Source organism: Hydra vulgaris, chromosome 12 (genome assembly GCF_038396675.1).
Source record: "Hydra vulgaris chromosome 12, alternate assembly HydraT2T_AEP".
NCBI lineage: Eukaryota > Metazoa > Cnidaria > Hydrozoa > Anthoathecata > Hydridae > Hydra > Hydra vulgaris.
The window spans coordinates 75,410,001-75,435,821 of NC_088931.1; the positions used below are offsets into that span (position 1 = coordinate 75,410,001).

General features: G+C 30.1%; 1 protein-coding gene across 3 annotated transcripts in view; it reads right to left on the minus strand.

Annotated features, from left to right (window-relative positions):
- The window catches only part of LOC100213342 (phospholipase D1), a 65,082-nt gene extending 39,491 nt beyond the window's left edge, over window positions 1–25,591 (minus strand). For all 3 annotated transcript variants that reach the window (XM_065814461.1, XM_065814460.1, XM_065814462.1), the window contains exons 1-5: window positions 25,514–25,591; window positions 24,812–24,971; window positions 23,914–24,058; window positions 23,498–23,830; window positions 6,252–6,341 (exon numbers count right to left, since the gene is read on the minus strand). In XM_065814461.1, coding sequence (XP_065670533.1) covers window positions 6,252–6,341; window positions 23,498–23,830; window positions 23,914–24,058; window positions 24,812–24,971; window positions 25,514–25,528 — 743 coding nt within the window. In that variant the 5' untranslated portion in view covers window positions 25,529–25,591. The remainder of the gene's footprint in view (window positions 1–6,251; window positions 6,342–23,497; window positions 23,831–23,913; window positions 24,059–24,811; window positions 24,972–25,513) is intronic.
- Window positions 25,592–25,821: the final 230 nt, after the last annotated feature.

Here is a 25,821-nt window from a genome sequence, read left to right on the forward strand (position 1 = left end):
TAAATAATTTTTACTTCAGGATAGCAAACTTGGTTTAATTATAAACATATCAATACTATTATATGTCTAATTGATATAAAAAAAAAACCCAGCTGAGGCAACTAGTTTTTTATCTCCTGACTGGGTGATTGTGTATCAGACAGATTACTATATCAGAATAAACTTTATTTTTTACTTGAATTCACCTCCCCAAGGCCATGAAGGCCACTACAATCGAGGAGGCTACTTTATTTGAGGTGACAACCCTCTCTCAACTCTATAACTTCGAAACACGAACCTTAAGAAACAAGGCTGCTGGGTGGAGAAACAAGTTGAGTGCAGTCCTACCAAGGACATGATGGGGATCAAACTCGAAACTACTTGCTTATGAGGTGAGCCCTTTACACTACACCACTACGCATATAATTTTTGAATGATTATAAAGAATAAACTTTTTGTCAGAAACTTAAACCTGGTGGCTATATTCTTGCTCACAGAGTGCTGATTCTTATCACTTACTGCTGTTATTTGATAACTATTAAAAATGCTATTTTTAAAAGCATTTTCACATTTTGTGCTGAGAGGAAGTTTTGGATATACATTTATATATACATGTGTGTATATTAGGGTGATGACTTTTTGATTTTTTTTTTTAAACATTTCCTGTAGCACGAATAAATGAACTTTGCCTATTAATGATTAAAATGACGTTTATTGCATTAAAATATTGAAAAAGGTCACGCACAAACCACTTTGAAATGTTATTTATGTACTCATTTTATCTTTTTATGTATTTGTTTTAACAATATATATATATATATATATATATATATATATATATATATATATATATATATATATATAATATATACTGTATAAAACATAAGTCATAAAACCGACTTGTACAATAATTTATGTAGCAGAGAAATGTATTGAATTTTCCAGAACATCGTATAATGGTGTGCGCCGTCAGCCAGGACAGTGACGCCACGGTGATGTAATTTTTTGGGAAGCTTTTGTAGAGTTCTAAAATTTTCTTCAGCTGTTTTGCAGTCTGCTATAAACTGGTATATAAGCGAGGTGTTCAAAGCGGGTAGTTGAGTTTTAATTATCTTAATTTGGTGTCAACATTATTATTGCCTTATTTTAATTATTGCGCATTCTCTATAGTTTAAGTATAAAGAGATCCTTGTATTATTTGGTAAGTTACATTTTTTTTTTACATTACTTTCGCTAATTATAATTGAGCATATAATATTTTATTAGTGTCTGCCTTTTTCTTTTTCTATAATCGCTATTTGCTTCTTGAAATAAAATATATTAACAATAACAGTTCAATTGAAAACTTAATAACAGTTTCTTAAATTTGTTACGTAATTAATATTGATGTTAAGGCCTTTCCAATTTCAGTTGCTGAGTAGAAGACAATGTGTCATTCAAGAAGAGCTCTTCTAACACGGAGAAGAACAAGGAAACCTGGACAAAGAACTTAGTCCAGTTTCAAGCCCCATCATGAAGAGGCAACGTGGCAATTTATGAAGCACCCTTGAGCGAAAGGAGTCGCATGCCACTGAAAAACTACGTCATCGGACGCTTCAAATTTCTTGAATCCACTGCCAAAGAACAGAGAGAGAAAATCGGTTTAATGGCTGTAGAGCCTGAAGACCTATGGAGTAAAATGTTGAACTTCCCGCATGTATCTGATCAAGCCATTTGTGCAAAACTAGCAAAACTTCTGAAAGACTACGAGCGCTGCAGAAAAAAACAAAACTTTGATTCATTGAATGAACTGTTTGACATGACCAAGATAAAAGGCGAATGGTTGTGCGAAGAGGATGAGAACCTCTAAAAACTGCAAATTGAGAGCAAAAGTCATGTTGGTTATTCGACTGGCAAACCTGAGAGTGCCAATACCATCCACTCATCCAAGTGAAAGAGGGCAATGGAAGCGACTGTGTCCACACTTACCAGCTTAGAGTACCTGATTGTTCTGAAAGTAGCACGGACTCATCCGAGAACAGTACAGACAGTCCTTGGGAGGATGATAATGTAGCATCAATGAGCAAAAGGAAGCATAACCCAACAGGCATTGCAAGATGTCTTGTTACATATTCAAAGCTGTCATCCCATGGAGCAGCAGTGGTGTGCCACCAGCTTTCTGGTGAGGGCATTGAAATCCCAACCCTATGTCAATCACCAATTCACAAGACTATCTACATGAGAGCTGCTCAGGTGAAACACTTGGTGAGCACGCTTCATCTGGAGAAGTGAAGCATACACTTTAACTGCAAACACATTGAAAGCTTTGAATACCAGGCCGTTTGAATATCAGGCCTCAAGAATGAATCTAAAGAAATTAAGTTGACTGCACTAAAATTGAAAGATGGGAACGCTCAAAAAGAAAGGTCACCCCAAACCCAAGTTTATCAGTTGCCAGCACCATGTGCTAGACCACGCTCTTCGCCTTGTCATGGACGATGAGTTCCATGGGTCAACTAAATCACCAAACATCGAGTATTTCTTTGTGCAGGATTTAATGAGCAATTAGGATAAATTAAAAGCAGTCTTTAGCAACAGTAAAACTGAAATTAAGGAAACAGGCGGCCGAAGAGATGACATGAAGTTTCTCACTAGTGTCTTCCGTCACTTAACTGAGAGGAATGAGGTCCCCTTCATGAATTTCAAACAGATCCTAAACATCAGCAATGCACGCTGGAACTCTCGTGCCATTCTAGCCCTTCTTGCATTTATTCTGATGCCAGAAACCCAGATCAGGTTGCATAAAATCTGTTCATTCATTTCTTACTCATGGGCTGACCATTGGTTCAGCAGTCAATTGTTCCGTGTTGAAGATATTGAAGAACTATCTGAAGCTCTGAATGACTATGCAAAAGCTCTCAATTGCTTGAAAACCCACTGGAAAACAGATGATTCTCCAATCAACATTGCCCGAAGCAACCAGTGCTGCGAGCATGCCATCAAAGTTATGCAAGAATTGCACGACTTCTGGCGCAACAAGGACAACCTCCCACTAAGAATCCTTCCATCCTCTCTAATGACATTATTGTGAATATTTGACTTCCTTGTGCGTTTGATGGTCCTATATAATGTTGTATGCATGACTCTACAGCTAGTGTTCAATTTTGTATCAGCTTACAGTGACTTCAAAAATTTGGTCAAAAAGCTAATAAATAAAATTCTTAAAATCATTTTGTGCGTGAGGTTTTTTTTATCAAATCGCCTTGAATGTAATATTTTATTTAATCTTAAATGAAAGCTCATCAAATTTTGATACAGGGAAACGAGGTTGTATAAAAGTCATCACCCTAGTGTATATATATTTTTTGTTTTTTGTTCCAGACAATTTATCCGATAAATACTCGAAATACGATCGAACGCCACTCCTGACAGCACTTAAAATATTTTGCGTCTGCCGCGGTCAAGTTGTTTGTCAACAACTTAACCATGGCAGTTTGCCATTTTAACAACTTAAGTCTTTTCAATGCGCTGAAAATAAAAAGAAAATTTAAAAATTAACATATCTAAAAAAAAAAAGAAAAAATGTAAGCTCAAAAAACTAAAATTTAAAAAAGGAAAATATCTTTATATTAAGTTTTTCAAAAATTAGTATGCTATGCGAAATGCTTTGTAAATTATTATGGATTATAAATATATTAAATACATAAATTATTGAGTTTACTTATTACTTTATTAAATAAAGTAACAAATTAATTCTAATGATTGTTTACAATTATCCAATTTTATTTAAATTATCAAAGAATATTATACGTAACTACATTTAAATAAACGTGATTTTTATTAAATCTTTACAAACTTTTTCTATGATTACTTTTATAAACACATAGCAAAAAACTTTAGCGCAAAAAAAAACCTTACATAACATAACTCAAATTTAATAGTGTAATAAAAAGTACTGGTTTCTATAAGCATTAAAAAAACTATTGCATTAAAATTTTTACAAAATAAATTTAAAGGGATTTTAATAGCTAAAATATTCGTTTGAAGTTTATAAAAACCATCAGACAAAAAAATAAAACAATTACTGAAATACAAATTTAAAATAATAATTAATTGCAATGTTTTAACACAAATGAAAAAAACCATATATATATATATATATATATATATATATATATATATATTATATATATATATATATATATATATATATATATACATATACATATATATGTGTGTGTGTATAAATATATATATATATATATATATATATATATATATATTTATATATATACATATATATGTGTGTGTGTATAAATAAAATTCTAAGAATATAAATTCTAAGAAATGTTTTTAACTATAAAAATTAATTTTCTTGAGATAAGTAAAATGACACAACTGGGTTTCAAGAGGTTTTCAATAATTTTTTTTAATTACAAATTTTTTAATAAAAATAAATTTAATGCTTAAAAATTTAATGTCTTTTAAAAAAAAAATATTAAATTTCTATTTTTTAAAAAAATAAAAATTTAAAAGGTGTCTTTTAAAAAATGAACTAGCTCAAAAAAATGATATATTTTATTAATGTAGCTGTGTGTTTAACTTCATTTTCTGTTGTTTTTAAAAAATAAAAAGTTTAAAAAATAAAGTTTATATATAATACTTAATTTATTAATAATTTAGGAACAACTAAAATGATTATAATATAAATGTACACAAAATGAGTCAGACACAATGGCTGATAGACATCATTTTTTACCAAACAAGTGTCAAACAATGTCCGATGTCTGGCGGCTATTTTGAGTCCCAGATACATGAATGATATCAGAGTTATATAATTGATTTTTGACAAGATTAAATAAAAATAACAGCATAATTTTTACTACTAAAAGTTTCATGTGTTTAGCAATCATCAGGTAAAAATACATTGTCTTTTTTTTGTTAAAAAAAATACTCTTAATAAACATTGTGACATTCAAAAACAATTATAAAACTATTACTATTTGCGAGCGTGGATTAGTTTTTTAATCTTTGGGCTCATGGTTGTCAAGCAAGAACTTGTTTTCATGACGGCACTTAGATATTATTTCTGTTTTTTTATATAAAAAACAAATAGTAATAGTTATATAATTGATTTGAATGCCACGATGTTTATTAAGAGTATACTTTTTAACAAAAAAAACAATATATTATTTAAATGATGATTGCTAAACGCATAAAACTTTTAGTAGTAAAAATTACGTAGTTATTTTTATTTAATCTCGTGAAAAAATCAATTCTATATATATATATATATACACACACGCACACACAAAATATTTATGCCATAAGTAATACTTTTAAAGCATAAAGTACTTTTTTATTTACAGTCAAGTAAGTGTTATGAAATAAAAATTAAATTTTTTTTTTTTTTTCAATTAATCCCCTAATAAAAACAGTTGACTGTCGATTCTAAGTGTTAAATTGAATGCTAACCTTCGAACTTTTATTTTGTGCGCTAGCCAGGAATATATTTTTGACTGCATTTTTGCAATAATGGGAATATTTATTGTTATTCTACAAAATATTGGGAACTTTTATTCAAATTATCCTATTACTTCAAAAATAATTAAGAAAAAAATATCACTGTGCCATTGGGCTTGCGAACACCCTGTATATGTATATATATACAAATATATATATATATATATATATATATATATATATATATATATATATATATATATATATATATACATACATATATATATATACATACATATATATACAAATATATATACATATACATACATATATATATATACATATATATATATACATATATATACATATATACATACATTCACATACATACACACATATGCGCGCGTGCATAAATAAAATTCTAAGAATATAAATTCTAAGAAATGTTTTTAACTATAAAAATTAATTTTCTTAAGATAAGTAAAATGACACAACTGGGTTTCAAGAGGTTTTCAATAATTTTTTTTAATTACAAATTTTTTAATAAAAAAAAAATAATAATAAACGAAAATAACAAAGATTTTTTTTTAATTGATAAAATATTTTTTTTTTAATTGATAATAGATTTTTTAAAATATTTAATTTATAAATTTATTTAATTGCTCTTTTTTTTTTTTCTTTTTTTTTACAGAACTATTTAAAAAAATGTCATTTCACATCGATGAAAAATGTTTTTTTATTTCAAAGTTAAAGAAATCATTTTTAGCCAAAATATAATAATTTTTTATATTATCTGATTTTATTAATTATATTATCTAATTTTAACAAACCTTTTGTTCCAAATAGCATTTAATTTCATTCTTCCTATTAAACTTTTTGTAAAGGTGTGACCTCCAGCTTTTTTAAACACTTCTCCTTCTCTAATATAAAAAAAAAAAACAGGCAAAAATAAAAAATTGTTCTTTATTAAATAGATTTACATTTGATAAAAATTGCTGATTAAAAACCTTATATGAAAATAATATTTTTTAAAAGTTTATTTTTTTAATTGGATTCTTTTTTGAAGTATCCAAAAGGGACTGGGGACAAGGAAAGGGACTACTGCAGACAGAAAGAATAATGGTTTTAAATATAAATAAATTTTATGCACAAAAAAACAACATTAATAAAGTTTGATAAGGTCATTTTTTTATCTGATAACACTGTGCAAGATCAAATTTAAAGAAAAAATTCATGAAAACAAAAGCTATCAGGATTCACAGTCTCAAGAAGCCATAATAGTACACAACAATAATGATGAGATAGAAAAATTACAAGAGATTTGTTAAACTATCCGAAAGAAAAAGAACAATAAGCAATGTGTAGTTCAGTGAATTGATTGATGTGAACAAGTATTTTACAGATGTTTCTAATATTGTAAAAGTCAGAAAAAAAACTAAATAATACTCTGAAAATTTAAAATAGAATATAAAAGAAAATGTTAGTTGTCATAAGTTAATATCTCAACAAAGTTTTGTTATTTTGAAATATTTGCATATATAAAAATTAAAAATTACTTTAAGCTATTACTTTGAACTATTACTTTAACTGTTACTTTGAACTATTAATTTGAGTTGTTACTTTGAGCTATTACTTTGAACTGTTACTTTGAACTATTACTTTAAACTATTTGCAAATATAAAACTTTTTACTATACAGATTATTGCAATAAAAGAAAAAAGCAGAAACTAAATTAAGTTTAGTTTCTACTTTTTTCTCAGAAACAGACTTAATGGTAGTTTATTGGTCGAGCAGCTACAAAATGATCATTGTTACACATTAGAGACAAAGATTGTGGTGAGGTATCATAAAAAGTATTACACAAAAGTTTATAAAGCTTTGATACCACCGTTAGTATCATCTACCAGTAACCGTTAGTAACATCTAACAGTAATGTGTAAGTTGTCTCTTGAAACATTTTGTAGAAAAGTTATTGACACTAAAATCAAAAAGTAAAAAAAAAGTTTATTGCCTTAGTTATCTTACCAAATATTTTATAAATATTGTTAAAGTGTGGAAAATTTGGATCCTAGCAATTATAAAAGTTGTCACTTTTATAATTGCAAATTTTCAATATTAGTCTTTTTTTAAAAAGACTAATATTGTTATTGGTTTGGTATTTTATCAACTATTTTATTGCAGTCAAAATGAATTTGATTTTCTGGTAGATACATTTGCATTTTTTTTTTGAATAATAAAAATGATGAGCTTGGTTTCTGAAATCAGATTTTTCAGAAAATAATATTACTGAAAGTGAAAGTTCCACCCGTTCTTTTTAATTTTCTGTCAATAATTCTTGGTTATGCAAATAAAGTTAACAACTAATTTATTGTTTGTTTTATCAAAAGGTAAAAAAATAAAATACTTTAGCATAAGCTACAGCTATCAAGCAAATGGTTTTATAAACTTGTAGTACTATGTACTGCATAGAGTACTATGTACTGCATAGTACTGCATACTATGAATTTATACAAATATTTAAATTGTAATACTAAAAATTGTAATGTCGCATTTTGTTTTGTAAATACCACTCTTTACAAAACAGTTAAAATAATATAAATAAAGCTTATATCTGGAAACATGCCACTGCACCTCTATTAAATATACCAAGTGTTTTAAAATATGGTTTCACATTGGTGATGATTGGTTCCACATTGGATGGTGATGAATTGAAGATAATAGCTGTCAAATAAAGTTGCTTTAGATCCGTATTAAATTCTATTAATTGCAGATATGCAACTGGTTGCAATAAAAAAGGATGCTCATGTTGGGGGACAGAACTGACATGTTATGATTTATGACAATGCGTTGATTGGGACAATACAGAATAAAACTAACCCAAAGACAGAAATGACACTCATAATGTACTTTATTCAAGCCGTTTTGATTCTGATATAGATAATCAACCATTGTGAATTTTATGTTTTAAATATAATAAAAATATATTTAAAAAAGTTAAATAAATAATGCTTATCAATATGTTATTTCTGGTCAAATTGACTGAGCCCTTGTTCAATTAAATAGTTAATTCTGTTAAAACTTGTTAAATAGTTTTAAAAGTATAGACGGAGCTGTTGTCTATACTTTCAAAGCTATTTAACAAGTGCTTATCAGAGTCTTGTTTTCCAGCCTGCTGAAAAGCAGTATCTGTTATCCCTATTTACAAAAATTCTGGAGAGTGATCTGATTTGTCTAACTACTGTCTCTATAGTCTTCTTTCTATCATAAACAAGGTTTTTGAGTCTTTAATTAACAATCACTTAATCTCTCATCTATAATCTAATAACTTACTTTCTGATCATCAATATAGATTTCGATCATTTCGTTCTACTGCTGATTTGTTAATGGTAATAACTAATAGGTTTTATCATGAATTAGATAGATGTGAAGAAGTTAAGGCTATCGCTCTCATTGTTTTTAAAGCCTTTGATAAAGTTTGACATACTGGTCTTCTCCATAAGCTCTCTTCTTATAGTACATCAGGTAATATCTTTAAGATTATTGAAGCCTTCCTTACCAATCGTAGTATAAAAGTTGTCCTCGATGGAAAGCACTCTGCTTCATTTCCTGTAACTTCAGAGGTTCCTCAAGATTCTATCTTTGGTCCTATACTTTTTTTAATTAGATGTGGTAGTGGTGTAGTGGTAGAGTGCTCGCCTCATAATTGAGAAGTTCCGAGTTCGATCCCCACCATATTCCTGGTAGTACTGCGCTCAACTTTTTTCTCCATGCAGTGGCCTTGTTTGTCGAGGTTCGTGTTTTGAAGTTGTAGAGTTGAGAGAGGGTTGTAACCACAAAAGTAGCTCCTCAACTGTAGTGGCCTTCTCAGCCTTGGAAGGAGGGGGGGGCGTGAATAATAAAAAAAAAAAGATAATTTACATTAACGATCTCCCAGAAATTCTTACATTTAATGTGGAATTGTTTGCTGATGATACTATCATTTATTCTTGTTGTGATAAAAAGCCAACACTCTCTGATTGCTTAGAAAGGGCATTTGAGCTTGAAAAAGATCTCAATTCTGCTACAGCGTGGGCTCTCAGTGGCTGTTGAACTTTAACTAAGATAAAACTATTTTTTTTCAGCTAATTGTTATTGCAACAATCTAGATCTTCCTATATTTATAAATGGTAACATACTCGATGAGTCATTTACCCTTAGTCTTATCGGATAAACTCTTCTGATCTTTCTTGAAAACCATATATCAAATCCATTGCTAAATTAGCATCTGCTAAGTTTACATCTCTTTATTGTATTTGTAACTTTCTTACTCCGGATTCTATTATTTATCTCTATAAAACTCTAATCCGTCTTGTATGGAATATCTGAAGCAAATCTTCGAATGATGTCCTTTCTCTTTTTAGACAAGCAACAAAAATGCATTGTAAGTGTTGTGATATTAATGTCATCATTATTAATTGGTAGAAAATATGTGTTTATTGTATTACCAATTACATATTGAGTCAGTATATACCATATAAGGTTATCTAAAGCCCGATATGGTTACTGAGAACCAGCAGTCAAGGGCAACTATTGAGTTTTAAGGTATTCTCTACCAAGTTTTTTTACTTTAGCCAATTTTTTTGTGTTTTATTATAATCTGCTTCCATTTTGACAGCTTCACTACCAGTATTAATATTATTTTGTCTGTTTTAGTTTAATTTAATGATCTAATATCAGTATTTTTTGTTGTAGAAAAAATGGTAAAATATCGTCGCTTGTCCCAGGAAGAGCGCCTCCGTGCTGTTTTTATGGCAGAAAATGGTGAAAATTATAGTAAAAGAGGCATCAGAAAAATTGTTAAGAAATATCAGAATTCAGGTTCTACAGCAGACAAGGCACATTCCGGAAGGCCAAAGAAGACGACGGCTCATACTGATCGGGTGCTGGTCCGCATGTCACTTCAGGATCGTCGCCTGACTGCACCACAACTAAGCCGGAGACTGTCGGAGGAACATGGAGTTAATTTGGCCTCCAGAACTGTGCGGAAGAGACTACAAAAAGCCGGATTAAGAGGGTGTGTGGCAGCAAAGAAACCTTTGCTCTCTGCCGCCAATGTCCGGCAACGGTTGGTCTTTGCCAGGAAGCACAAAGACTGGACTGTCGAGGACTGGAAAAACGTTATTTTTTCTGATGAAAGTTTATTTCAACTATTCTGTGGGGCAAAGAGACTGTTGTTAGAAGAAGAGTTGGTGAAAAGTTTAAAAAAGACTGTATTGCACTAACTGTGAAGCATGGCGGTGGTAGTGTTATGATTTGGGGGTGCATGTCTGGACAGGGGGTAGGGCAGTTGTATCGGTGCATTGGGTCCATGAACCAAGGCCAATACATTGGGGTGCTTCAGGACTCAATGCTACCATCTGCTGATACTCTGTTTGGACAAGGAAATCGGTTTATCTTCCAGCATGACAATGCGCCATGTCATAAAGCAAAGAAGGTAACCAATTTCCTTCATTAAAATGGAGTGGACGTGCTCGACTGGCCTGCTCAGAGTCCAGACCCCATCGAGAATTTATGGAGTGTCATGTCTAAGAGCATTGAGGGAAAGAAACCATCCAATTTAGATGACCTGTGGGTATTGTTACAAGGCGCGTGGAACAATATCCCACAGACAACAATCGATGGTCTTTTTGCCTCAATGCCTAGCCGTATGAGGTGTGTGATTAAAGCTTGTGGATACCATACCAAATATTAATAAAACAATGTTTATTTTACATTTTCTTCTAAAGATCTTCTAAACATTCTAACGTTAAGAACCGTTAGATAATGCTTAAAAATGTTTAAAAGACATTTAGAGCATACTTTTGAAAAACAAATGCCTGTTTGGTACTATGTCTTTGACACGCCATACAAAGAAAATCACGATTTTTCAAAAATGTGATGGGTGATGGACATAAATTGACTTCAGACACAAAATCAGCTCAGTCAAACTAGTATAAAAAAGATATTTTATGAACTTTTTAAAAATAAAAAAATTGTTGTACAGAAAGTCATTTATGAATTTAATAATTGATAAGGCCATTTTTTAATTCAATAATTGATAAGGTCATTTTTTAATTCAATAATTGATAAGGTCGTTTTTTTATTCGATAATTGATAAGGTCATTTTTCATAACATTTTAGAGCATTATTCTTTTCTTAAAGATTTTACGATGAAAGATTGTGATTTATGAAACATCTACAAAAATTTTTTTTTGTTTAGATCCATGTGGTTATACTTAAAAAAAAAAATCTCTTTCACTGATATACAGGACCCAGAATGCAATCAAGGATCAAAATTGGTGATCTTTTTTAAAAAGTAAATAAAACCCCACGACATCTTACTTACTTTCAAACCCATATTTATCTTTCAAACCCATGTTCATATATCTTTCATAAGGCATATAGGTACTAAAATGTTATATAGGCACTATATGTTATATACAGGGTGTGCCAGAAAAAGTGGTATGGCATTTTTAGAAGTACTTTTAAATTGCAAAAATGTTAGAAATGATGTTTTTGTTTTGGTATTGTATTTAAGATTAATGTTATATTGTAATAACAATGGTATTGTATTTAAGATTAATGTTATATTTGAATGTTTTATTGCATTTCAGAATAACATGCAAATAAGCAAAGAAAATTTGTTTGCAATTGATGCTATTTTTCATGGAAAGCACTGGGGTGCAATTTGCCAGGTGTTGCCGACAGATGAAACGGCCAACTGTTAATACACCAGAAAACAGAGACACAGTAAGCTGTTTGATAGTTAGTCCTGTTGGTTCACCTAGGAAACATTTATCGTCAAGGATGATAACACGGAGAACTGGAATATCACATTTATTTGTTCATAGAATTGTTAAATCTTTGAATTTAAAGGTGTTCAAAAGACAATGTGTTCAGAAGTTGATTGATGTTCAAAAAGAACGACGTATAGTATGTTGCCAAAATTTATTAGATAGATTTCCTATTCGTCAAGTTCAGAACATTTTCTTCACAGATGAAAAGATTTTTACTGTGGAAACTCCAAAAAATACTCAAAATAACAGAGTGTATTGTGAAGTAGACAAAAAATGCAATGTGCCAAGTGAAAATCTTTGCAATCCATGGAGTCATTCCTAAAAAAGTGTTATGATCAGTCTCTGTGTCACTAAACACCATAAAAGATTAATCATTTCGTTGAACCAGGCACCAAAATTGATGCTCAATATTACCAAAATACTATTCTTCAGCAATGTTTACTGCCTGACTGCGAGCGAATTTTTGGTAATCACCACTACACTTTTCAACAAGATTCTGCTCCATCACATCGTGCAAGAAGCACAATAACATTTTTGAGGAGTAAAGTTCTTACTTCGCCAGATGAATGGCCCTCAAACTCACCTGACCTTAACCCGTTAGACTATTTGATTTGGAAAATACTACAGGAGAAAGTGTACAAGGGAGTTTGAAACTACAACACTTTTTTGTAAGTGTTGTAGTTTCAAAAAATAAATCATAACAATTTTTCTGGCACACCCTGTATGCAATAGTAAACACAGTTTATGTTGTCAAAAAAATCTGAACTAAGTGCTAAGTATGTAAATTTTAAAAATTAAAACATATCATTTTTTGCTTTTTTTTTACTATATTTTAAATATAGTCAGCCATTATGGCATTCAAAATAAATTATTTACAGCTTCTTTCCAGATATAATTATTATTTTCCAACATGGCGACGGAATTTAAAATGTGTACTTGTGCAGTTTGACAAATAAAGGTATCGGATCAAAATGTCTAACGCTTATGACGCCCTCAGTATGCAAAAATATTCAAGAATGCATTTGGACAAACTTTGATATTGATCTTGATGTTTGTCCTTAAGTAGTTTGTTCCAACTGCAGAAGAAACTTGTTTAGTCTAAACAAAGGAGAAACTGCATATCTTTCCAACTGGTTAGAGAGTATATCAAAGGTACTCTTATATGAGTTAATTATTACTTATATATATGTATATGTGTGTATATATATATATGTATATGTGTGTATATATATATATATATATATATATATATATATATATATATATATATATATATATATATATATATATATATATATATATATATATATATATATATATATATATATATATATATATATATATATATATATATATATATAGGTTGACAGAAGCAGTATTAGATGGACCTCCTCACTGCTAGGTATCCAAATAAATGTTGATACAGATAATACAACTGAGATACATGCCAAATACAACTGAGATACATGTTGATACAGAGCCAAATACAACTGTTTTAAATACAACTGAGAAGATCAGTAGTCTTTGCTATTTAAATCTTGGTATGAATAATAAATATTACGGTTTTATAATTTAAATAAATTCTATTGAAATGTATTTTTCCTTTATTTTTTATCAATTAAATCTGTTATATAAAATAGTTTATAATGTAGAAATAATCCACAACTATCTAGATTCTTTTTACAAGAGCAAATATTTTGCACTTGTAGATATTGTTAACTTGTTTGTTCAAATAAACTTTTAAAAGTTTATATTGTTTTTAATAACTTTAAAATTCTATATTGTTTGATAAATTTTAAAATTAAACTGTAAAGTTATCAGTGAGTCGCTTGGAGAGAAAAATGCAGAACAAATTGTTTCTGGATTGTTAAAACGCAAAATGGAACGTGAAAACATTGTAAGGGGAGAGCAGTTCATGTTGTCTACGGGTGGAAATCTTCTCTCAGTTACAGTTGGAGTTAATAAAATTAAGTCAAAAAGAAAGAAAGTAAACCAGATCTCATTCCAAACTATTATGGAGCTATCGAATGAATTAGAACTTTCTAAAAACAAAACAAAAAAATTATGTTCTACTTTACGGAGGAACGTAACTGGTGTTGTAGAATCAAGAATTAATATTAAAATGACTGAATTAGAGGAAACTCTTGGTTCATTATATGAATGCAAAACAGAGGAACTGGTTGACGGAGATCAGACAGTTTTTAAAGATATAGTTTATGTAAAAAATACAACAGAATTTATTAAATTTATAACAGAAAAAAGAGGTATCGATAATCTTAATGCAAAGGTTAGAACTTCTATAGATGATGGTCAAAACTTTTTAAAAGTTATCATTAATGTTTTTGATCCAAAAAATCACTATTCTTCATCTGAAATATATGAAGATTCTGGCGTAAAACATTGTTATATTCTTGCCATTGTGGAGTTGGTTTAAGAGGATAATGGTAATCTCCAAAAATTATTGGCTCCTCTAAAACTTGAAGAAGTAAAATTTAGTCTTGCATTTGATTTAAAGTGTGCAAACAGTATTTTTGGACTATCAGGTCACTCTGGTAAAGCTAGAAACAGGAAAACTTAGAACTTTAGGCTCCATAGAACTGTGTTATGATCAATATGTATGTGATGGGAAAAAAAGATTGAAAATGCAGGAATACAAAAATGTTATCAATCCTCGTTTAATTTACTTACAAGAAGAACAAGAAACTCTTCTTGAACACATTGTTCCTCCACCTGAGCTCCACATTTTGATGTCACCTTTGCTGCAGCAATTAATATTTTACCGATAGTTAATTGTTTGCATAAATTTTTATTAATAAAATCAGCAGTGTTTGGTTTGGAACTGGGTATAAATATTTCTGTTAAATTTGAAGACTTCAAAAGTTCATTTTTTAATCTTCAACTGTATACCAAAGATATCTTTGACTGCAATTTAACAGAATCATGGAAAATTCATATTTTAGTGTGTCACACTCTCTCTCTTTTGTAGAACACAATAATACTAGCTAAGGTAACTATGCAGGAAAATGTGGTGAAGCTGTTCATTACAAATTTAAAAAACTTAGGTGAATTATAAAAGAACTATTCGACACAAAATTATGCAGAAAAGCTAAAATCTGCTGTAGTGAATTTCAATTTAAACAAACAATAGTGAAAATATCATATGTGTTATCAATATATTTATTATGTGTTTTTTTTTTCTAATATAATAGATAAATATTATTGTGTTATTTTGATAACCATAACGGCTGACTTTATTTTAACTTTAAAAGAAAAAAATTATGTGTTTTAATTTTTAAATTTTACATACTTAGGGGTCGTCCATAAAGTACGTACGCCAAAAATTTTGAAATTTCACCCCCCCTCCCCCCTGTTGCCATTCTTAATTTTATGTCCCCACCCCCCCATAAAAGTACGTACGTTTCTCAAATATCCCCCCCATCCCTCCTTTTTTTTTTTTATTAATTAAAAAGTTTAATTAAAAAAAAAAAAGACGGAGGGTACCTTAGATACTTTATACTACCCCAAAACTTTTTGCTTACGCATTTTAAAAACGTCTTTAAGTATAAATGCAAATAATAATTTAAATAAATTTAAAATTTACTAATGTAAGTGTGTATTTGGGCGAAAGGTTTATGCGGCGGCAATAGTCCACGGAGATCCAGGTTTGATTCTCGGTGAAATCTAGGAAAACTTTTTTTGTTTTTTTAACGAATCAAATGTAAATAAACTATACTTAAGGTGGACGTTTTTTTCAGGCACCCCTCTTTAGTAAGTAAAAAACGAGTCTAAGGTGAGATCAGTAATATTGAAAACAAAGGGTAAAACCCAGTGGGAGGGAGCAACAGCAAATTTTGTGCCCTTTTGCTATTTTAAGAAGCTTTTTATTTTAGCAAAACCTAGCGGTCTTTGAGACGCCATTGACACGTTTTTTTTGGGGTGACTCCGTCCCATCAACCACGGCCCTCAGGTCTTACTCAGGGCCAGTATATAAGGGCGGGCATGTGTGCATGGGCCCCCTCAGGATTTTTTGATGTTTTGATTTTTGATGATAGAACACTTTCACACAACGTGCAAACTTAAGTTTGTTAATATGCCAAATGAGGTGGCCTTGCAAAAAATTTGGATGGCGGAGGCCATCCAAATTTTTTTCCAAATCTAAAAGTTATAACCATGCAAAATTTACACCCCTCTCATTTTGGGGGTCGGGAGGGTAAGCGTTTTAAGGCTTTTTGTTCACAGGCCTCCGCCATCCCGATATTTTGCAAGGCCTCCTCATTTGGCATAGGTATAAACAAACTTAAGTTATGAGTTTGCACGATGTGTGAAAGTGTCCTATCTGGAACATCAAAAAATTCTGAGGGCGCCCATACATGTGTGTGCATAGAGGAAAACTATACCCTCTACTTCATATACCATACATCTTTTTATGTTGGCAAACTAGAATCTTTAGTCAGAATGTAACTTTTCTATTGATTAGCTGGTTAATTGTGATAAATTTGAAAATCGAAGTACGTACTTTTAAATTAAACCCTTCCCCCCCCCCCCATACGCTTTCGTACGCTTTTTGAAGACCCCCCTCCCCCCTATGAGCGTACGTACTTTATGGACGACCCCTTAGCACTTAGTGCAGATTTTTTTGGCAACATAAATTGTGCTTACTATTGCATATGATTGATATAATGCAAAAATATTGGGAGTGGGGAGAGTTTTTTTTTTTTTTAAAACATTTTCGCTTCCAACAAGGCTGCAAGCAGCCACTAATTAAAGTTGGAAGTTACTGAAAGAGAAAAGATGAAGATTGTAGAGCAAGATAACGATTGACGGACGACTTAAAGGATTGCAAATTATATGAATCAGGAAAACAAAATGAAGGAAGCGAATTCCAAAGAGCTGATGTTCGAGGAAAAAAAACTTGAGGAATAAGCGTTTTTGGAGCACTTAGGAACAGTCACAGAAAAAGGATGACACTTAATTGAATGAAGAGTAACACGATAATGAATTTTAGTAGATGGCACAAGAGACGCTAGCTCTTTAGAGCAGTGCCCATTATAGTATTTGCAGAAAAGATATGGCAACAGTATTCCATACAAGGCCGGATTTGAGGTTCATAAAGATAGAGAATAGAATCCGAAGTTGATAAAGAGATGCAACCTTAGCAGATGCTAATTTTGCAACTGATTTGATATATGGTTTCCAAGAAAAATTGGAAGTAAGAGTTAATCCTAGAAGATGAAGAGTAGATGACTCATCAAGTACATCACCGTTCATAAATATAGGAAGATCTAAATTATTGCGATAACAATTGGCTGAAAAAAATGAGTTTTATATGAATTAAAGTTCACCAGCCACTGTGAGCCCCATGCTGTAGCAGAAGTGAGATCCTTTTCAAGATCAAATGCCCCCTCCAAACAATCAGAGGGTGTTGGTTTCTTATCACGACAAGAATAAATGGTAGTATCATCAGCAAACAATGCCACCTTAGATGTGAGAATATCTGGAAGATCGTTAATGTAAATTAAAAAGAGTATAGGGCCAAGGATAGAACCTTGAGGAACCCCTGAAGTTACAGAATAAGAAGAATAGTGCTGTCCATCGAGGACAACTTTTATACTACGATTGGAAAGGAAGGATTCAATAATCCTAAAGATGTTGCCAGATACACCATAAGAAGAAAGCTTATGGAGAAGACCAGCATGCCAAACCTTATCAAAAGCTTTTGAAATGTCAAGAGCGATGGCCTTAACCTCTCCACCTTCATCTAATGCACGATAAAACCTATCAGTTATTACTGTTAGCAAATCAGCTGTAGAACGAGAAGATCGAAATCCATATTGATGGTCAGAAAGTAAGTTATTAGATTCAAGATGAGAAATTAAGTGTTTGTTAATTAAAGACTCAAAAACCTTGCTTATGATAGGAAGAAGACTAATGGGACGGTAGTTAGACGAATCAGATCGCTCTCCAGAATTTTTGAAGATAGGGATTACAGAGGCCGCTTTCCAGCAGGCTGGAAAGCAAGACTCTGATAAGCACTTGTCGAATAGTTTTGAGAGTATAGACGACAGCTCCGGAGAACACTTCTGCAAGACAATAACAGGTATGTTGTCCGGGCCATAAGCTGTAAAAGTGCCTAGGCAGGAAATCACTTTAGATATAGAAGCTGGAGTGATATGAATGTCAAACAATGGATCAACCTGTTTGTTGGCAATATCAGGTAGAACGCAACTAGTGGAATCAAGAGATGATATTGATGAAAAGTTTTTAGCAAACAATTCAGCTTTGTCTATAGGTGAGGTGACAAAGTCTGAACCAAGAGATACATACAAGAGAGGTGGAATTAAAGATTTGCCCTTATTATTGATATTATTAAAGATTCTCCAGAAGTCACGAGAGCCTAATTTTTGAGATATGAGATTTCATGACATGAGAATAGCGGGTTTTGGCGTTAGACAAAACTTTTTTACAATTGTTTCTAGCTGTAATAAACAGACGTCTGTTTTCTGGAGAATTGTTTTGCTGATAAACATGGAAGTAACGGTTTCGATTGGCAATGCAACAGCACAGCATGAGGAAAACCATGGAGGAGAGTGATGCTTGACCTGGAATCGCCGAGAGGAAACAAAAGATTCAATGCCAGCCTGAATCCACGAATTTATGTAAGAAGCACATTTGCGACAGGAAGATAAAAGATTTCTACCCAAGGGGCATCACGAAAAAAATCACGGAAAGAATCCCAGTCAGCTTTACTGTAGTTGTAAGAGGTTCGATAACAGGGGGATTCGGGTGATGAAGAAGAATGAGATATTAGTTTTAAAGAGATCAAACTGTGATCAGAAGCACCAAAGGGGGAATGTAGAGAAACTGAGCACTGACTAAGATCAGAAACAAGACATAAGTCGAGTAGAGAGGGTAAATGATTCGGGTTGTCAGGAAAGCGAGTTGGAAAGTTGACTATTTGAGTTAGGGATTGAGAAATGCAAAAGTTGTGGGCTTTAATGCCTGCCGAATCACTGACACTAGAGCCAAGCCATTCAGAGTGGTGAGCATTAAAGTCACCAACAACAACTATATTAGCTGATGGATAAAGAGAGAGGGCTTGGTCAATATGATCAGAAATAACATTAAAAAGAGTGCAATCTTGAGATGAAGGAGAGCGATATAGAACAAAGAGAAAGGCAACAGAGTGAAATGGTGCTAAACGAAAGCACATGAAAGAATAGTCTGTGGATTCAAATCTAGTTTCACGACAAATAGGTGAATTCTTACGAATGTAAATGCCCAGGCCAAGCATGTGACTATTGGAGTCTTTACGAAATAAAGGAAGATAACCATCAACACTAAGATCACAAGATGAGACAGCTGAACTCAAATTAGTCTCACAAAGAGCAAGTAGGTCTGGTGAACTTTGCAAGAGATAAGACCCAACAGAAGAAAAATTACTTCGAAGACCACGAATATTAGTGAATGATAGGTTTAGAGAACTTGGTGATGATGATGGTTTTTTGTGTTTTATAGTTTTTGTTACTTTATTTATTTTTAAATTAGATTGAAGAACTTGACTCAAAGCATAGATAGTACTCAGAACACTGTTTAATAGCCCAAGCAATTGCCTCATTACTACTAATAAACCCTAAGCCGTAACAAAGGACTCCAAATATGGCCTCCGCAATGCCCACCAAAAGTACAAACAGGGACACCACCCATGCGCAACATGGCACTGTTAATACTTTGATATTTTTCAGCTGTTGATGGAATCAGCCTCTCTGAGAGCTACCACAGAGTTCGGGAAACCTGACTACCAGCCGGCCTCAGAACCATAAAACTGAGTTTTAGAGCTGTACCCTCATTAGGAGATATATATAATAGAATGAGTTGCCTAGTCATAAAAGCAGAGACACAAGCAAAACCCATGCATTGAGTCAAGAAGATCCAGCATTCAACATCCTAAACTGGAAACAATGTATTAAAAATACATCTGCGCCAGCGTAATAGATGGTGGTTAATTTGGAGAACAGTGGTGCCATTAAAAAAAATGGTTTTGGTCATTGTTTCTGTACTGTGTGCAATGGAAAGCTGAAAGTGTGTACACTAAAATATTTTGAGGCAAGGAATCCAATAAAACAACTTAAAATATTTAAAAACAAATATAACACCTGTAATTTTGACCTTTATTGCAATTTTACTGGGATGAGTTTATTAAAAAAAATGCTGATGTAGCTATTTTTTTTTTTTTAAAGATGTTGTTCTGAATAGTTTATTTAGAGTTGTTACAATTAATTAGAGAGTTGTCTTTTTTTTAACAGGAAAAATAAATATGGTCAAATATACTTGAATTTGTTCTTATAAAACAGGAATTATGAATAATCAAAGGAAAAAAAAAGTGGTACTCTTAAGTGCTTAATACACAGAAGTTGATGTTTATTAATTTTATAAACAATTTGGCCACTCACCATAAGCTTGTTAAGACATCCTCCTCCTGTTTATTAAATTTTACTAGTTATGAACAAAGAAATTGTATAATAAAACTAAAAAAAAAATTCAGTTATTATTTTTTAATTTTTGAGACCGGTTTAGATTTTAAGAATTAGAAAATATTAACTCACTTGAAGAAATAATTATAAAAATTCCCACTCACTTAATTATTAAGACTCCCTCACCTTTTTCTTCCCCTTTCTTTCCAATCTCCTCCCATTTATTACATCTGGATAAAAATTCCCACCCACTTATTCCCACCCTACCTTGTGTTAAGCACCTGAAAGTAACTTGACAGTAATAAAACTGAAACAACTTTGACCATATCAAATTGTTCCTTTAGTTATTGTTGATTTGCTTTTTCAGTTTTTTTGTTAGTTTTATGAAATCTGATTCTAAATTTCAAAAATTTATTAAAATTTTAAAGGGGGTGAGTTGAATTATAAAAATGCAGATGTATAGGCTCAATTTTTATTATCACAATGAATTAGATTATGGTCTTTTCTAAAGCAGAAATAAAAACATTGTCAAATGTACATTGTTAGTAGATAAATTTAATGTGGAAAACTAGAATCATTTTCTGAATTTTTTAAATTTTTTAATTGATTTATTTAATGTTTCTAAATATTTTATTTAATTTTTATTACTATATTAAACAAGTTTTGACTTAATAAAAGAATTTTAATGAATAATAAACAGTTGTTTTTTTATTGACCAGTGGCCAACAATTGAATGATATATTTATTTGTAAAAAATATCAATATTTAATTAAGTTGTTTATCATCACTTACTGTATTTTATTATTTTATCACTTTCTACATTATACGTTCTACAACATGTTTTATACGATAGAGCATTTACTATTTTATTTAATTTAGATTTTAATAGTTTATAAAATTGAGCCTAAAAAGTAATTTGAAGTCAGAATGATTATTACATTCTGACTATGAATATGAAGCAGATATAAACAATTAACCTCTGTTTTTTTAACTAAAAATATTTTAAATAAACAGTTCTCACAGCAATAGGCGAGGGATTTCCAGTTAGGCAACATACTGCAGGCAAGTGTTATTGCTAATTCAGGAGGTGATGCTTTTAACTTTGCGATAATAATCTAAATACGATCTTTTTCAATTGTATTTAGATTAGTTGAGGAAGTTGTAACTAAAGGAGGAGAAATGATTATAAAACATACTGGTCACTTCGACTCAAAACATATCATAATAAACTTTTTAAACTCTTTCTAACAATAGACAAATCAAGTTTTTGTCCAGTTGTAATAAATAAGGGGAGAAAGAAAAGTAAGGGGAGAGAGAGGTGGAGGAAAGGTGGTTATAATAAACAGGAGGGTAGGAATTTTTATTTTAATTTCTACAAGTGAGTTTATATTTTCAAACTTTTAAAACCTAAACCAGTCTCAAAAATGAGAAAATAATAACTGAAAATTTTTTTGTTTTAGTTTTGATATGCAGTTTCTTTGTTCATAACAAGTAAAATTTAATAAACAGGGGGAGGAGTCTTAATAAGCTCAGGGTGGGTGGGAAAGTTTTCTGAAGATTAATAAACATCAACTTCTGTGTATTAAGCACCTTCTGTGTATTAAGTACCATTGTTTATTTCTTTTGATTTTTCATAACTATTGTTTTATGAGTAACAAATTTAAGTAAATTTGACTTAAAAAAAAAACATTTACTTTTTAAGTAAATGTTTTTTTTTTATGTTTCAGAAAAGACAACTCTCCAAATAATTGTAACAACTCTAAATAAACTATTCAGAACAACATCTAAAAAAAACATTGAGCTATATCAAATTTTTTAAATTAAACTTGCCCCAGTAAAATTGTGATTAAGATCAAAATTATAGGTGTTTATTTTTAAATATTTTAAGTTGTTTTATTGGATTCCTTGCCTCAAAATATTTTAGTGTACACACTTTCAGCTTTCCATTACACACAGGACAGAAACAAAGGCCAAAATCATTTTTTTAAATGGCTTTGTTGGTTCATGACAAAGTTTAAATAGTTATATCTTTGAAACTGTTTGGAATTAGATGATGAAATTTTGGGGATGTTTATAACTTATTAAAATCTTTAAGTTGTGTAAAAATCAGCAAAATCTGAGACTAAATGTTGCATGTCCTGGATTTTTTCACATGGAATTGCCCAACTGACAATTTTGAATGAGCTAAAATATAGTTATTAACAGTAAGATCAAAAGATGTTACCACGACAAACAGTCCAGTTTGAATTAGCCTCAAAGAGAGCAAGCAGATTTGGTAAACTTTTCTAGAAGTAAGACCACAAACATATTTAAATGATTGAGTAAGATGATTTTTTTATTTTCGATTTCTAATTTTAAAACTTTTAGTTATTATTGCTATTATTAGGAACCTGAATCAAAAACAAATAGTACTTGATACTTAAAATGGCAAAATATAAAACTATTTTATCCCTTATGTGGCCTATACTAAGTATATTACTTATTTGGCCTCAATACTGCACATCACAATATCACTGATAATTTCATGAAATATCAGACAACTGATAATCATAGCAAACAATTTAAGTAAGACATAAACAATATTTTAGTCGGAAAAACTGAGCTTACATCATTGATGGCTATTCATATTGAAAAATCACTAAAAATATGACCTGATCTAGAAAACATTTTTTTAAAATCTATTCTTACCTGCTTTATATATTAATGTCTTTTATAAGTGATAGATGACAAACTTATATATTAATGTCTTTGATAAATGATAGATGACAAACTTTTAAAAACTATTCTTACCTGCTTTTCATACCAATGTCTTTGATAAATGATAGATGACAAACTTCTAAAAAATCTAGTGTATGCCTATCACATCTTAGTTTGTCGTCATCAACAACTTTCTGCAAAAATCTTTGCAATTTTTTCATGCGTTTTTCTTTCTTATTCGAAGAAATTAAAATATCAGGACGAAGTGGAAACTTTGGAACTTTTTCTCTACGACTAGCTAAATTAGGATGTTGGACAAGCAGAGCAGCATAGCTTAATTCTAAATGAGTATGTAATGCTCGAAAATGATTATATCGTCTTCGTAATAACCATTTAAATTCACCATGTTGAACCCTAATTATATATCTAAAGAAAATAAAAACTACATTTATTTATAAACAACAAACATGTTACAAACACATATAAAAACAACAACATGTTATACATACAAATTTGGATTCATTCGATGTGATAAGGGCTGAAATAAAAACTCATTTATGATAATCCTAACAGGTACCCCTGGAAGAAAGTAGTTCCATGACTGACCAGGTTGTGAATTAGAAGTAAGGATACTTTTATTAACATCAGCGTAATCTGAAAAATTTGCGATAAAGTAACTTTTACATAAATCATGGTTATATGAACACATGGTCTGTTATGCCATGACAAAATTAAAAAAGGCTCTATTTATGTATGTTTGTACCCAGATTATAAATGTGTATCAAAACTAAAATTTAAAACAATTACTTTGACAAAACAACAAATTTATTCACTTATTTAAAACTGAAAAAAATGTAATGCAAAAATGTAAAAAATGCTATTTGATCAAAGACAAGATCTTCAATTAAAATCAATTTTTAGTAGATTTTTATTAAATGATTTTATTGTTCATTCCAAAAAAATATATAAATATTTGAAAAATTATCATTAAATAAATTATTTTAATAAAAGTAGATACCTTTGATAAGTTAACTTAATTTATTATACAATTTACTCATTTTAACAAACTAACTTTTTTTTTATAAGTATTTTTCTTTATATAACTTATATTCAACTCATTTTTATATTTTATAATATGTAACTTTTTTAAACTTTTTTTTAATTTATCAACTTATTTTTACCAACAACACCTTATTTCACATAATTAATCAACTCACTTTATATTAAGCTTTATATCATTTTATTGTAGTTATAATAAATATAAAACAATCGGAAACTTATTTGCTCAATATCAAGTAGCTATTATTGAATAAATGTTAAATGTTTTTAAAAGTAAAAAAATTCTATGAATGTAACTATTAAAATAAACAATCCAACCAAAATTTAAGACTTATCCAACCAAAATACCTATTTCATCTTGATTATTTTGATTAAAATCTTCATCTGATGCAGAGGATTCTGATGATAAAGAAGAAGAAGATAAAGCAATTACTAAATTTTTTTGAACACCAGGCTTTTCATCATCAACAACCTCATTCTTTTTCCCAGAAACTTGATAATCAATATCCTTAAAGAAAAAATACTTAAAAAATACAAAACATTTGTCAACAAACAAAATACCAATATACCACAATATGCCAAGGTTACCAAAAGTGCTTACTGACGTACTATGGCATGTTATGCTTACCAAAAAAAAAAGTCAAGTTTTATGTTTTTAAAATATTTTTTTAAATTTAACTGTTTTTTAAAAAAAAATTAAAAAGAGTTGAACTTAAAGTTAAAATTTAAACAGAACTTAAAATTTAAAATTGACTAAATGTTGTAAGAATTTTGTATTGAATTATATACATCACATTATCATATATATATTGCATCACATTTGCATATATGTATAATATATGTATTGTATTACAAATGCATATATATATCACATATGTATATAAATATGCAATATAATAATGATAATGCAATATAATAATATATTATGATTACATATGATATATTTATATATATATAATATATATATCATATATATGTGTGAACATAGGAGCTAGTGGTGATATATACACACACATATATATTTAAAAAAAAGTTTAAAAAAAAAGTTACTTTAGGTTTCTCCATTCTTCTCCAATCAAGTAGATCTATTATTATGCTTTAATATAACAGCATATATATATATATATATATATATATATATATATATATATATATATATATATATATATATATATATATATATATATATATATATATATATATATATATATATATATATATTATGGGTCTTATTCATAATCTGTTTTTAAATAAACTTTTGGATTTTAAAAAAAATGTATATTCATTTATAAACCAATATTGATAAAAAGTGTTAGCAACTAACTATTTTAAATTCTATTATGTATGAGTGAACAGTT